This window comes from Entelurus aequoreus, linkage group LG27 (assembly GCF_033978785.1).
Source record: "Entelurus aequoreus isolate RoL-2023_Sb linkage group LG27, RoL_Eaeq_v1.1, whole genome shotgun sequence".
Lineage (NCBI taxonomy): Eukaryota > Metazoa > Chordata > Actinopteri > Syngnathiformes > Syngnathidae > Entelurus > Entelurus aequoreus.
Window position 1 is genome coordinate 23,504,734 of NC_084757.1, and position 12,848 is coordinate 23,517,581.

Here is a 12,848-nt window from a genome sequence, read left to right on the forward strand (position 1 = left end):
TAAGTTTAGTCTGTCTAACAAACCAAAGTCCACATTTGCATTGGTTTTGTCAGAAACGAAGTAGAGCCACAAATTGTCAATTTCACCCAACGTTTCCTTAAGTAAAAACAAATAATTTAAGTCCCACTGATAGTCACACACTAGGTGTGGTGAAATGATCCTCCACATTTGACTCATCCCCATGTTGACCCCCTGGGATGTGAGGGGAGCAGTAGCGGTGGCCACGCTCAGGAACCATTTGGGGATTTAACCCCCAATGATGCCAAACAGGGAGGCAATGGGTCCCATTGTTATAGTCTTTGGTATGACTCGGCGGGGATTGAACTCACAACCTTCCAGTCTTAGGGCAGACACTAACCACAAAGCCACTGAGCAGGTAAATACTGGGAAAATAACAGACTTGTGGCCCTACATTTCCTTTAAAAAGCAATTCCAAGGTGGAATCAAAAACATTGCGCGGGCGCGTGTGATGTGTTAAATTCAGTAAGTTTTATTGGAAGTGATAAAACTTACATTATACAAAAAGACATGACTTCAAACATCAGGACAGGCTTAAGATTGCAGCAAAGTATCCTGCAAATGTAAACAAAAAATGGCATAAGTCTTCAAATTTATTTAACAGCAAACTATTTAAATGACAAGTACATCCAAGTAAATCTCACCGTGTTGACATCCTCAACCAAGACGAGGGTTTTGCCGTGATCCTCCAGGTCGGCCTCAGTGTTGTTGTGAGAGTTGTACTCCTCACTCAGTGTCTCTACAGAACTGGGCTGGAAACATTTGAGGGATAGAAAGTGGAGGTTTGCACATGCGCTTGTTAAACGACAATCTCACAGCCAACCTTGACTTCACTAGAAAAGTAACCATGCGGTAAATTGCTGATAGACTATTCAAGCATAACTTGCAATACGTCATACCGTTGCAGTTTGCTGGACATGTGCAATACCTTACCAAATATATTCAATAAAAATACAAATATGTATTTTTGTATGTTTAGCAGTCTTGCAGAGCTGAAACGATTCAAGTAATTTGATTACAAAATATATTTGAGGAATATTCGCTGCCTCGAGGCGTAATTTTTTTTTTTTTTTTCTACGGCATTTTGCCTCGTTTAGTAAACAGTAGTCAAAGCTCACGTTTCGCACGGACTGTTTAGGTCAGGGGTGTCCAAAGTGCGGCCCGGGGGCCATTTGTGGCCCGCAGCTAATTGTTTACCGGCCCGCCACACATTCTGGAAATGCTATTGCAAAAATAAAAATAAAAACAAAAAAAAGTGGAATGAGGTGAAATCTAACTAGAAAAAGTTGCTATGTTGACAAATCTGCCATGCAGGCGGTTTTCTTTTTCTTTAGTCTCTTTTTTAATTTTTTTGCCATTGCTCAAAAAAAAAAAAAATCAATCTAACACTAATAGTGAATTATTGACCTATTCAAGGCTCTGATTATTTCAAACATTTCACTTTAAAATGTTTAATGTGGAAAATATTGCATATATTGTGCAGTTGCCATACAAAAACATCAACGTTTTCTTTGACAAAAGAGCATAAAAACAAACAAAATAATAGTTCAAACGTTAAATCGACAGATATATCTGAAGTTCATCTCGTAACTTAAGTGTTGGAAGTTAAGCCCCCGCCCCCCTAGAGGGGAGGGGGTTACCCACATATGCGGTCCTCTCCAAGGTTTCTCAGTCATTCACATTGACGTCCCACTGGGGTGAGTTTTCCTTGCCCGTATGTGGGCTCTGTACCGAGGATGTCGTTGTGGCTTGTACAGCCCTTTGAGACACTTGTGATTTAGGGCTATATAAATAAACATTGATTGATTGATTGAAGTTAAAAAATAATAAAAATTTACCACTTTATGAGTGGGGCTCCTTTTGGATCCCAATTATATTTAATGGGATTTTATTCATCTTTTCACTGTGATTACTCAAAAATAATAATGAATTAAAATCAATGGTGCCGTGCATTATTGATCTGTCATTACTTCACATCAAACATTGCTTTCTGAATGTTTTGGGCAGTGGGGGAAATACTGCATATTTCAGTTTTATTATAAAAAACAAAGTTGTCTGACAAAAAAGGCATAAAACCTTTTTGTTTTTTTAAACTTTATATCAACCTAAGTTGATATACTGTAGAGATTTACTGTAAGCGTTAAAAAAATAAAAAAGTAATTTGACTTGTTAACATTTTAATGATTTAGACCCTTTATGGTTCCCGGGAGCCCTAAAGGTAAAAAAATCCATATATTTTGTTATGGTTTTGAAAATGAAAAATATCAAAATGGCCCCAACATGCTTTAATTTTTCCGTGTTCGGCCCTCAGTGGAAAAAGTTTGGACACCCCTGGTTTAGGTGTTGCACAGCGTGTTTACGTCACAGATCATATGCACAACGCCGCTCTTTTAAATACGCTTGAGTTTAGAAAACCTTTTCGCCGACATAACTCGCAATGGCAGACGCCGCAAAAAAGCCAAGGACAAGAGCCCAAGCAAAACGAGGGAATTAAGAAGTGACAAAAGTTGTCTAAGGTGTGGGAACACTCCACACTAAAATGGAAGGAAAACGCAGTAGTATGCAAACATTGCAAAGTGGAGCTCGCATACCACAATTGCACAAGTTCGATGCTGTAGCACTTGTCGAGAAAGCATCCGATTGAGGGACGTCCGGAGGCGAGATAAGTCATCTAGTATGAAATGTAAATGCAAAAGTTGTTAGTAAAATAAATGTTATACATTATAACCAGGATGTGTTCTTTCACTCCCGTGAAGTCATCAAATGCCGCCAAAAGGTGTTGAAAACGCTATCAGAGCAGTCGTGTTCAATTAGCCTTTCATTAGTAACCACGCGAAAGTAGTCGTGCAAAGTTATTTGGTTATTCAAGTCATGCAACCACAGTCTACTTGGATAGCTTGCACTTGCAGCCACTGTAGTCTCTGTAGAATGTAAGAGTGCCAGGCCCTTGTTCAGTGTTCACATTTGTGTGCCAAGTTCCTGTCAGCCATATTGGTTCTGAATATGAAGTTGCACATTTCAAATGCAGTATTAAAGGCTCTACCTAATCCACTTTTAATGTGTGATATAATGAACTGTTCTTGTTTTATTTTTGATACTAATGTAGTTTTAACTTTCTCAGGGAATAACTTGTTTTCATCTCAAACATATTATGGAAAAATGTACATTGATTACTATTTTGCATGCAATGAACTGTATTGCATTCTTAAAATTTAAAACCGCCATCATTAAGTGGTTTGTCATTTTATATTGTTTATGTATTGTTGGCAGGTTGAAAACAGCTCAGCGGATTTGCGTGGAGAAACCAACATTTAAACGGCACCGTATAATCATCAAAAACGCACAAGAGACAAGGACTTCATTTATGCAGTCACACCACAGGGCTGTGAGCGCACCTGTTTTTATTAGCACACACAAAAATGGCACAATCAACCACGGACGCATTTGAGCTGTGCGTGTCAGCCTTCAATAATGAAAACAGCCGTTTAGGAAATAAGACAATTAGGCCAAACGAGATAATAATTGAGGGCACTTCTTAACATGTATACCGGTAATTAAACCTTAATTTTGAGGGGCAAAAATATGATTTATTTGATTACTCAATCGATCGGGATATTCTATAGAATACTCGATAGCTGCAGCTCTACAGTCTTGCCACTGTTTTGTTTGTCTCTTGCGCCCTGGGTGGTGAGCGCCCCACCCAGCCCTTTGTTGCTATGCATAATGACAAATCCCATTCAACAGCTTAGGATCTCAGAGAGCCCTAAAGTAAAGTGCAATAACTAACTTCATAGTCTGGATCCTCCTCAGAATCTTCATCAGGGAGCTCTTGAGAAAGCACCTCCACCCAGGTCTGATGTTCTTCCTCATCAGACAAATCTTCCTGCTTCCGCTTGCTGCCCTTCCCACACGGTTTAATGGGAGAGACACTTTTTTCTGTTAAGGGAAAAAAAGGCTTTAGGAATAATCAAAATGCATCCCTTTTGTCTAAATCAGACGCACTACTCACCTGGGGAGAGGGAGCGGCCGATGCCGGTCGAGAGAGGGTATCCCAGGGCGCCATGCACCCAGCGTGGAAGGATCTTCAACAGCAGGCGGGTGACCTTGTGCAGACGCTTGCGACCGGTTAGGCTCTGCCGTGCAGGACTGGAGGTCAGGACTGTCTGTTGCTTAGGCTGCCTGTAGCCCAGCACCCACCAAAAACCACGCCAAGCATGAACCTACAAGAAAGCATAGACATGGTTTTATGATCCACTGATGCTTTAAAGGGGTTATTTTCCCTACTTTAAACACTTCCTTGTGGTCTACATCAGTGGTCCCCAACCTTTTTGTAACTGCGGACCGGTCAACGTTTGAAAATTTGTCCCACGGACCATATATGGTTTTTTTTGTCATAAAAAAATACAATTATGTGTGCAGACTGTATTGATCTATATTGATATATAATGTAGGAACCAGAAATATTAATAAAGAAACAACCCTTTTGTGCAAATGAGTGTAAATGGGGAAGGAGGTTTTTTAGGTTGGTGCACTAATTGTAAGTGCATCTTGTGTTTTTTATGTTGATTTAATTTTAAAAAATATATACTGTGTGTATATATATATATTTAGTTTTTTCTTGTGCGGCTCGGTACCAATCGATCCACGGACCGGTACCGGGCCGCGGCAAGGTGGTTGGGGACCACTGGTCTACATAACATGTAATGGTGGTCCTTTGGTCAAAATTGTGCATAAATTGTTTGACAGACCATTTAAGCCACTTTGATCATCTCATCAGAATGCGCTGTTCAGTGGGTATTCTTGAGGTGGCTCCACTGAGACAGTCTCATCCCCACCATCTTTGTTTTTTTAAAAACACTTCAATAGCAAGTCTACTGGCAGATTAAGTTAGAACTATACGCTACTTTGTATTGCAAATGGCAACAGCAGCGGATGCATGTGCAAGCCAATCTGCCCCACATCAACAAGGTTAGCAAAAAAGGAGCTAATTGACGACATCATACGACTACAATGGCAGCCATGCGCAAAGCATCTTCTGTAAATCTCTACCATATACAGAACTGTCTCAGAAAATTAGAATATTGTGATAAAGTCCTTTATTTTCTGTAATGCAACTAAAAACAGTGCCAAAACCACCAGTAACTGGTGTACTGACCATGGCATTACTGTCCTCGATTGGCCAGCCAACTCCCCTGACCTGAACCCCATAGAGAATATGTGGGGTATTGTGAAGAAGAAGCTGAAAGACGCCAGACCCAATAATGCAAATGAGCTAAAGGCTGCTATTGAAGCATCCTGGGCATCCATATCATCTCAGCAATGCCACAGGCTGATTGCCTCCATGCCACGCCGCATTGATGCAGTAATCAGTGCAAAAGGATTCCCAAACAAGTACTGAGTGCATTAATTGACATTTTAAAATGTTTGATTTAGTTTTACTGTCATAAATCTTTTTTTTTTTTTTTTTACTCTGAGGAAATATTCTACTTTTTTGAGATAGGATTTAAGTTTTCTTAAGCTGTATGCCATAATCAGCAATGTTAAAATAATAAAAGGCTTGCAATATTTCAGTTGATGTGTAATGAATCCAGAATGTATGACATTTTCATGTTTTTAGTTGCATTACAGAAAATAAAAGGACTTTATCACAATATTCTTATTTTCTGAGACAGTCCTGTATATAGATAATTTGCTGACGTCACCAATGGGGCAAATTCCAAACTGCTCGTTTCCTGGAAGTATGAAGGAAGGCACAGTTTATAAATATCTCCACTAGGGCTAGACAGATAAAACGATACGCATATGAAGATGCAATCGATAAAACATCCCATACATTTATATTTTTTGGGTCGGAAAGGGAAAATTATGAAGCAAGATTTATTGCATGAAGTCACTTGCCCTCTGGGAACCCAGCAAACATTAAATGTCACTGTGCAATGGGAGGGACAAGCGAACAGCCAATCACGTAATAGAATCAACTACCAAGATTGTTTGCGCCATCTTTGTCTCGCTGTGGCAGTGTGGAATCTCTGCATGGAGAGTAGAGAAACCATAATATCTTGTTGGATCAACCCAACGTATATCTTTAGTTTTGTTGGTTTTAATACAGACAGTGTGGCAATTTAACCCGACACTTCCAATGTGTCGGTTAAATTAGTTGCTTCCAAACTACTGTGTAGTGTTCGAAGGCTTATATACTACTGCCATCTAGTGTCTCAAAACTGAAACCAACTATAATCGACTGCATTTATTGTACCGTCGTAGCTGATTGATTGACTTTTATTAGTAGATTGCACAGTACAGTACATATTCCGTACAATTGACCACTAAATGGTAACACCCGAATAAGTTTTTCAACTATAAATATATACTATCAGCATAATACAGTCATCACACAAGTTAATCATCAGAGTATATACTCTGAATTATTTACATTATTTAAAGTACCAATGATTTACAATCAAGGGGGTGGGATGTGGAGGGGGTTGGGGAGGGGGGGGGGGTTAGGTTTGGTTGATATCAGCACTTCAGTTGTCAACAATTATATCATCTGAGAAACGGACATTGAAATAGTGTAAGTCTGACTTCGTAGGATATGTACAGCGAGTAGTGAACATAGTGAGCTCAGAAAGCATAAGAACAAGTATATACATTTGATTTACCGTATTTTTCGGACTATAAGTCGGTTATTTTTCATAGTTTGGCCGGGGGTGCAACTTGTGTGAAATTATTAACACATTACTGTAAAATATCAAATAATATTTAGCTCATTCACGTAAGAGACTAGACGTATAAGATTTCATGGGATTTAACGATTAGGAGTGACAGATTGTTTAGTAAACGTATAGCATGTTCTATATGTTATAGTTATTTGAATGACTCTTACCATGATGTGTTACGTTAACATACCAGGCACGTTCTCTTGATTATTTATGCGTCATATAACGTACACTTATTCAGCCTGTTCACTATTCTTTATTTATTTTAAATTGCCTTTCAAATGTCTATTCTTGGTGTTGTGTTTTATCAAGTTAATTTCCCCAAAAAATGCGACTTATATATGTTTTTTCCCTTCTTTATTATGCATTTTCGGCCGGTGCGACTTATACTCCGAAAATTACGGTATATAGATAATTTGCTGACGTCACCAATGGGGCAAATTCCAAACTGCTAGTTTCCTGGAAGTATGAAGGAAGGCACAATAGTTTATAAATATCTCCACTAGGGCTAGACAGATAAAACGATATGCACATGAAGATGCAATCGATAAAACATCCCATACATTTATATTTTTTGGGTCGGAAAGGGAAAATTATGAAGCAAGATTTATTGCATGAAGTCACTTGCCCTCTGGGAACCCAGCAAACATTAAATGTCACTGTGCAATGGGAGGGACAAGCGAACAGCCAATCACGTAATAGAATCAACTACCAAGATTGTTTGCACCATCTTTTTGTTGGTTTTAATACGGACAGTGTGGCAATTTAACCGGACACTTCCAATGTGTCGGTTAAATTAGTTGCTTCCAAACTACTGTGTAGTGTTCGATGGCTTATATACTACTGCCATCTAGTGTCTCAAAACTGAAACCAACTATAATAGACTATTGTACCGTCGTAGCGAATTGATTGACTTTTATTAGTAGATTGCACAGTATTCCGTACAATTGACCACTAAATGGTAACACCCGAATAAGTTTTTCAACTATAAATAAATATATATCAGCATAATACAGTCATCACACAAGTTACTCAGAGTATATACTTTCAATTATTTACATTATTTACAATCGAGGGGGTGGGATGTGGAGGGGGTTGGGGAGGGGGGGGGTTAGGTTTGGTTGATATCAGCACTTCAGTCGTCAACAATTATATCATCTGAGAAACGGACATTGAAATAGTGTAAGTCTGACTTCGTAGGATATGTACAGCGAGCAGTGAACATAGTGAGCTCAGAAAGCATAAGAACAAGTATATACATTTGATTTACCGTATTTTTCGGACTATAAGTCAGTTTTTTTTTTGTCATAGTTTGGTCGGGGGTGTGACTTATACTCAGGAGCGACTTGTGTGAAATTATTAACACATTACCGTAAAATATCAAATAATATTATCTAGCTCATTCACGTAAGAGACTAGACGTATAAGATTTCATGGGATTTAGCGATTAGGAGTGACAGATTCTTTGGTAAACGTATAGCATGTTCTATATGTTATAGTTATTTGAATGACTCTTACCATAATATGTTACGTTAACATACCAGGCACGTTCTCAGTTGGTTATTTAGGCGTCATATAACGTACACTTATTCAGCCTGTTCACTATTCTTTATTTATTTTAAATTGCCTTTCAAATGTCTATTCTTGGTGTTGGGTTTTATCAAATAAATTTCCCCCAAAAATGCGACTTATACTCCAGTGCGACTTATGTTTTTTTCCTTCTTTATTATGCATTTTCAGCAGGTGCCGACTTATACTCTGAAAAACACGGTACAATCCGGGGAGGTGTGATGTGGTGGGGGGAGGGTGTTAGTCTAGGGTTGTAGTTGCCTGGAGGTGTTCTTTTAGCGCGGTTTTGAAGGAGGGTAGAGATGCACTCTCTTTTACACCTGTTGGGATTGCATTCCATATTGATCCTATCTGGCTACCAGACACCTTCTCCGCTGATAGCTAGCACCTTTGGCAAGTAGGAAATTGCATTAATTAGCAGGCTTGAATAAGTCAAAAAATATCAATTGTCGATATCGATCAATATAAAAAAACGTGATACTGTTTTCAGCTACACTGCCAAGCCTTCATCTCCACAATCCGTCCATAGTGTGATTTCAAAATTTTAGGACCCAAAATACACAACAGTAGGTACCAAGGGGTAAGGAAATGTAGTTTTGCATAATAAGGCCCCTTAAAAACCTATGTTCTGAAAACTTTTTAAAATTACTAAATTTTACCAAAAAAGTACAGTATTTTTCGGAGTATAAGTCGCACCGGCCGAAAATGCATAATAAAGGAAAAAAACATAAGTCGCACTGGAGTATAAGTCACATTTTTGGGGGAATTTTATTTGATAAAACCCAACACCAAGAATAGACATTTGAAAGGCAATTTAAAATAAATAAAGAATAGTGAACAGGCTGAATAAGTGTACGTTATATGAGTCATAAACAACTGAGAAAGTGCCTGGTATGTTAACGTAACATATTATGGTAAGAGTCATTCAAATAACTATAACATATAGAACATGCTATACGTCTACCAAACAATCTGTCACTCCTAATCGCTAAATCCCATGAAATCTTATACATCTAGTCTCTTACGTGAATGAGCTAAATAATATTTGATATTTTACGGTAATGTGTTAATAATTTCATACATAAGTCGCTCCTGAGTATAAGTCACACCCCCGGCCAAACTATAAAGAAAACTGCGACTTACAGTCCGAAAAATACAGTAAATGAGACACTATCAATAGGGAAAGTAATTTTACACACACAAAAAAAAAAAACGTAACATCCGGCACATGCAGTTGCCTGTTGCCAGGTTTAGTGACGTCAGCAAGAACGCACTCAAAGCAGCATTTTAGCTCAGCTTTGTTTGTCAGCCGACCAGCAGCAGTTCACCAATAGCTCTATTCAATCTTTTCACAGACTGTCTCAGCACTAATTAATAGGAGACTGAATGTGCTTCAATGGCCATCTTGTGTCCTTTTCCACAAATAGGGTATTGTAGGGTTGAAAGCTTGTCACCTCAATAATTGATGTAGTTATTCCCACGTGGTAGAAGTGGGTGTATGTGTACATGTTTGCTGTGTAATGTTGCCCCTTCCTATTTAATATAAAGGTCATTTTCACGTGGTGCTGATTGTTGCTTTCCTTAGTAAAGTTACTTCCTGCATTACCTTGTGGCGTTTTGGACGCCGTCTTGAGCTAGAACCACATCAAAAGTAGTGAGCCACATTACGTCGAACGCATTGTGACGTATGTATACGTAGCCATGAAAGGCGCTAACCACGACCCATCAGGAGCAAGGGTGAAGTGTCTTGCTCAAGGACGCAATGGATTTGAATAGGATGGAGGAAGCTGGAACCCTCAAGTTGCAAGCACAGCCGCTAAAATATATATATATATATATATATATATATATATATATATATATATATATATATATATATATATATATATATATATATATATATATATATATATATATATATATATATATATATATATAATTTATCAGTATCTTTTCTTTTTAATTTAATCAACATAAAAAACACAAGATACACTTACAATTAGTGCACCAACCCAAAAAACCTCCCTCCCCCATTTACACTCATTCACACAAAAGGGTTGTTTTTTTCTGTTATTAATATTCTGGTTCCTACATTATTTATCAATACAGTCTGCAGGGATACAGTCCGTAAGCACACATGATTGTGCGTGCTGCTGGTCCACTAATAGTACTAACCTTTAACAGTTAATTTTACTCATTTTCATTAATTACTAGTTTTTATGTAACTGATTATATTGTTTTACTTTCTTTTTTATTAAAGACAATGTTTAATTTATTTAACTTATTTTTTTATTTTATTTTTAAAGCTTATTTTCACCATACCTGGTTGTCCAAATTAGGCATAATGTGTTAATTCCACGACTGTATATATCGGTATCGGTTGATATCGGTATGGGTAATTAAGAGTTGGACAATATTGGATATCGGCAAAAAAGCCATTATCGGACATCCCTAATATATAAATATATGTTAATTATCTTCAGTTATCAGGGGGCAAGTTGAAAAACTTATTCGGGTGTTACCATTTAGTGGTCAATTGTACGGAATATGTACTGTACTGTGCAATATAATAATAAAAGTTTCAATCAATTCAATCAATCAAAGCAATAATCTAATATTTCCCCTCAAAAAGTAGACCAGCACACACTTCAGACGCGCATACAAAAGAATACAGACTTAAAAGATGCAGTTTGTGTTGAACTTCGTAACAATTCAGCGGCACGTACCACGATGCCAAACGGCCAGAAGAGGCCCCGCAGCACGGAGCGAAGCACTCCATGTCTCCTCACCTCCACCGCGCCCTGTTTCAGAGGGCGGCAAACTAACAGTTAAAACCAGACTTCCTCCTAAATAAGAAACATGTCGTTACCTCGGTGTTTTCGTCCTGCGCCACTGCTTCACCGCGGGGCTCACTCGTCATTCTGTCGCCGTGGTAGAGGTGCGCTGGACCGAAGAGGCCTGCCGACCAGACGCTTATTTAATGGCGGCCTACCAGCCCGCTCAAATGTACCCAGCAGCCCTCGGACAGCAGCCAATCACAGCACACACTTGCACCTGCTGCAATCAGCGCCAGCCAATCAGGAGGCGGAAACAATCAAGCAGCCAGTAACAAGCTATCACGTGTCCAACGCCCCGCGTCATGCCCGGAAGTAGTGATTGTAAACATTTGGCGTACAGACCATAATAGTAAAAGTAAACAATAGTCTTGATATATAGATAGATGGATGGATACAACACAAATATTTCAACACATTATCTTAAGTGGTATTAGCATGCCTTTATTTAACCTCTTAAGGTCCAAGCTGTTTGTTTACATGCTTTTTTTTTTATTTCTCTTTGCTATTTGGGCTTATTGGACCCTAATTAGAATAAAAACTAAGAATCATCTTTTTATATGATGTACTTAGGCCATAAGTAACAAACGTGTACTTCATGTTCAGTGACATGCTAATTTTTATTTTTACACTTTTTTTTCTTCCAAATTCCATTGTATGTTATACTCTTCTGACACCACCAGATGGCAGTATAAGTGTCCACATAAGCACATAAGACCCCAATTCAGTAGTGGTTCTCAACCTTTTTTCAGTGATGTACCCCCTGTGAACATTTTTTTAATTCAAGTACCCCCTAATCAGAGCAAAGCATTATTGGTTAAAAAAAAGAGATAAAGAAGTAAAATACAGCACTATGTCATCAGTTTCTGATTTATTAAATTGTATAACAGTGCAAAATATTGCTAATTTGTTGTGGTCTTTCTTGAACTATTTGGAAAAAAAGATATAAAACTAACTAAAACCTTGTGGAAAAATAAACAAGTGATTCAATTATAAATAAAGATTTCTACACATAGAAGTAATCATCAACTTAAAGTGCCCTCTTTGGGGATTGTAATAGAGATCCATCTGGATTCATGAACTTAATTCTAAACATTTCTTCACAAAAAAAGAAATCTTTAACATCAATATTTATGGAACATGTCCACAAAATCTAGCTGTCAACACTGAATATTGCATTGTTGCATTTCTTTTCCCAGTTCTTTCTGACACACATTTTAAAAAAATCTCACGTACCCCTTGGCATACCTTCAAGTACCCCCAGGGGTACGCATACCCCCATTTGAGAACCACTGCAGTAGTGTACACAATTTTGGAAATAAGAGCTAAAAGGTGCTGTCCACACATGTGGCCACTAAGCCTTTAGAGCAGTGGTTCTTAAACTGGGTTCGATCGAACCCTAGGTGAGTCGGGCTCAGGGGTTCAGCGGAGGTCAAAACACACCCGACTCATCGTGTAATTAAAAACTTCTCCCTATCGGCGTATTACGGATACGACAACAGCAAAAGTCACACTGATTTACAGGTGTGTAATTTGTTGTGAGTTTATGCACTGTGTTGGTTTTGTTGTTTGAACAAGGTGATGTTCATGCACGGTTCATTTTATGTACCAGTAAAAAAAACATGGTAACACATTAGCATGGGGAACATATTCACCATTAATTAGTTGCTTATTAACGTGCAAATTAGTAACATATTGGCTCTTAACT

At 38.2% G+C, this 12,848-nt stretch overlaps 1 protein-coding gene across 1 annotated transcript; it reads right to left on the minus strand.

Annotated features, from left to right (window-relative positions):
- Positions 1-467: 467 nt before the first annotated feature.
- org (oogenesis-related gene) lies at positions 468-11,341 on the minus strand. Its single transcript, XM_062038462.1, has 6 exons — positions 11,176-11,341; positions 11,033-11,107; positions 4,028-4,238; positions 3,806-3,954; positions 663-770; positions 468-573 (listed from the first exon to the last, which is right to left on the minus strand). The coding sequence occupies exons 1-6, from the start codon at positions 11,224-11,226 to the stop codon at positions 553-555; spliced, it is 615 nt and encodes a 204-aa protein (XP_061894446.1). The 5' UTR covers positions 11,227-11,341; the 3' UTR covers positions 468-552.
- Positions 11,342-12,848: the final 1,507 nt, after the last annotated feature.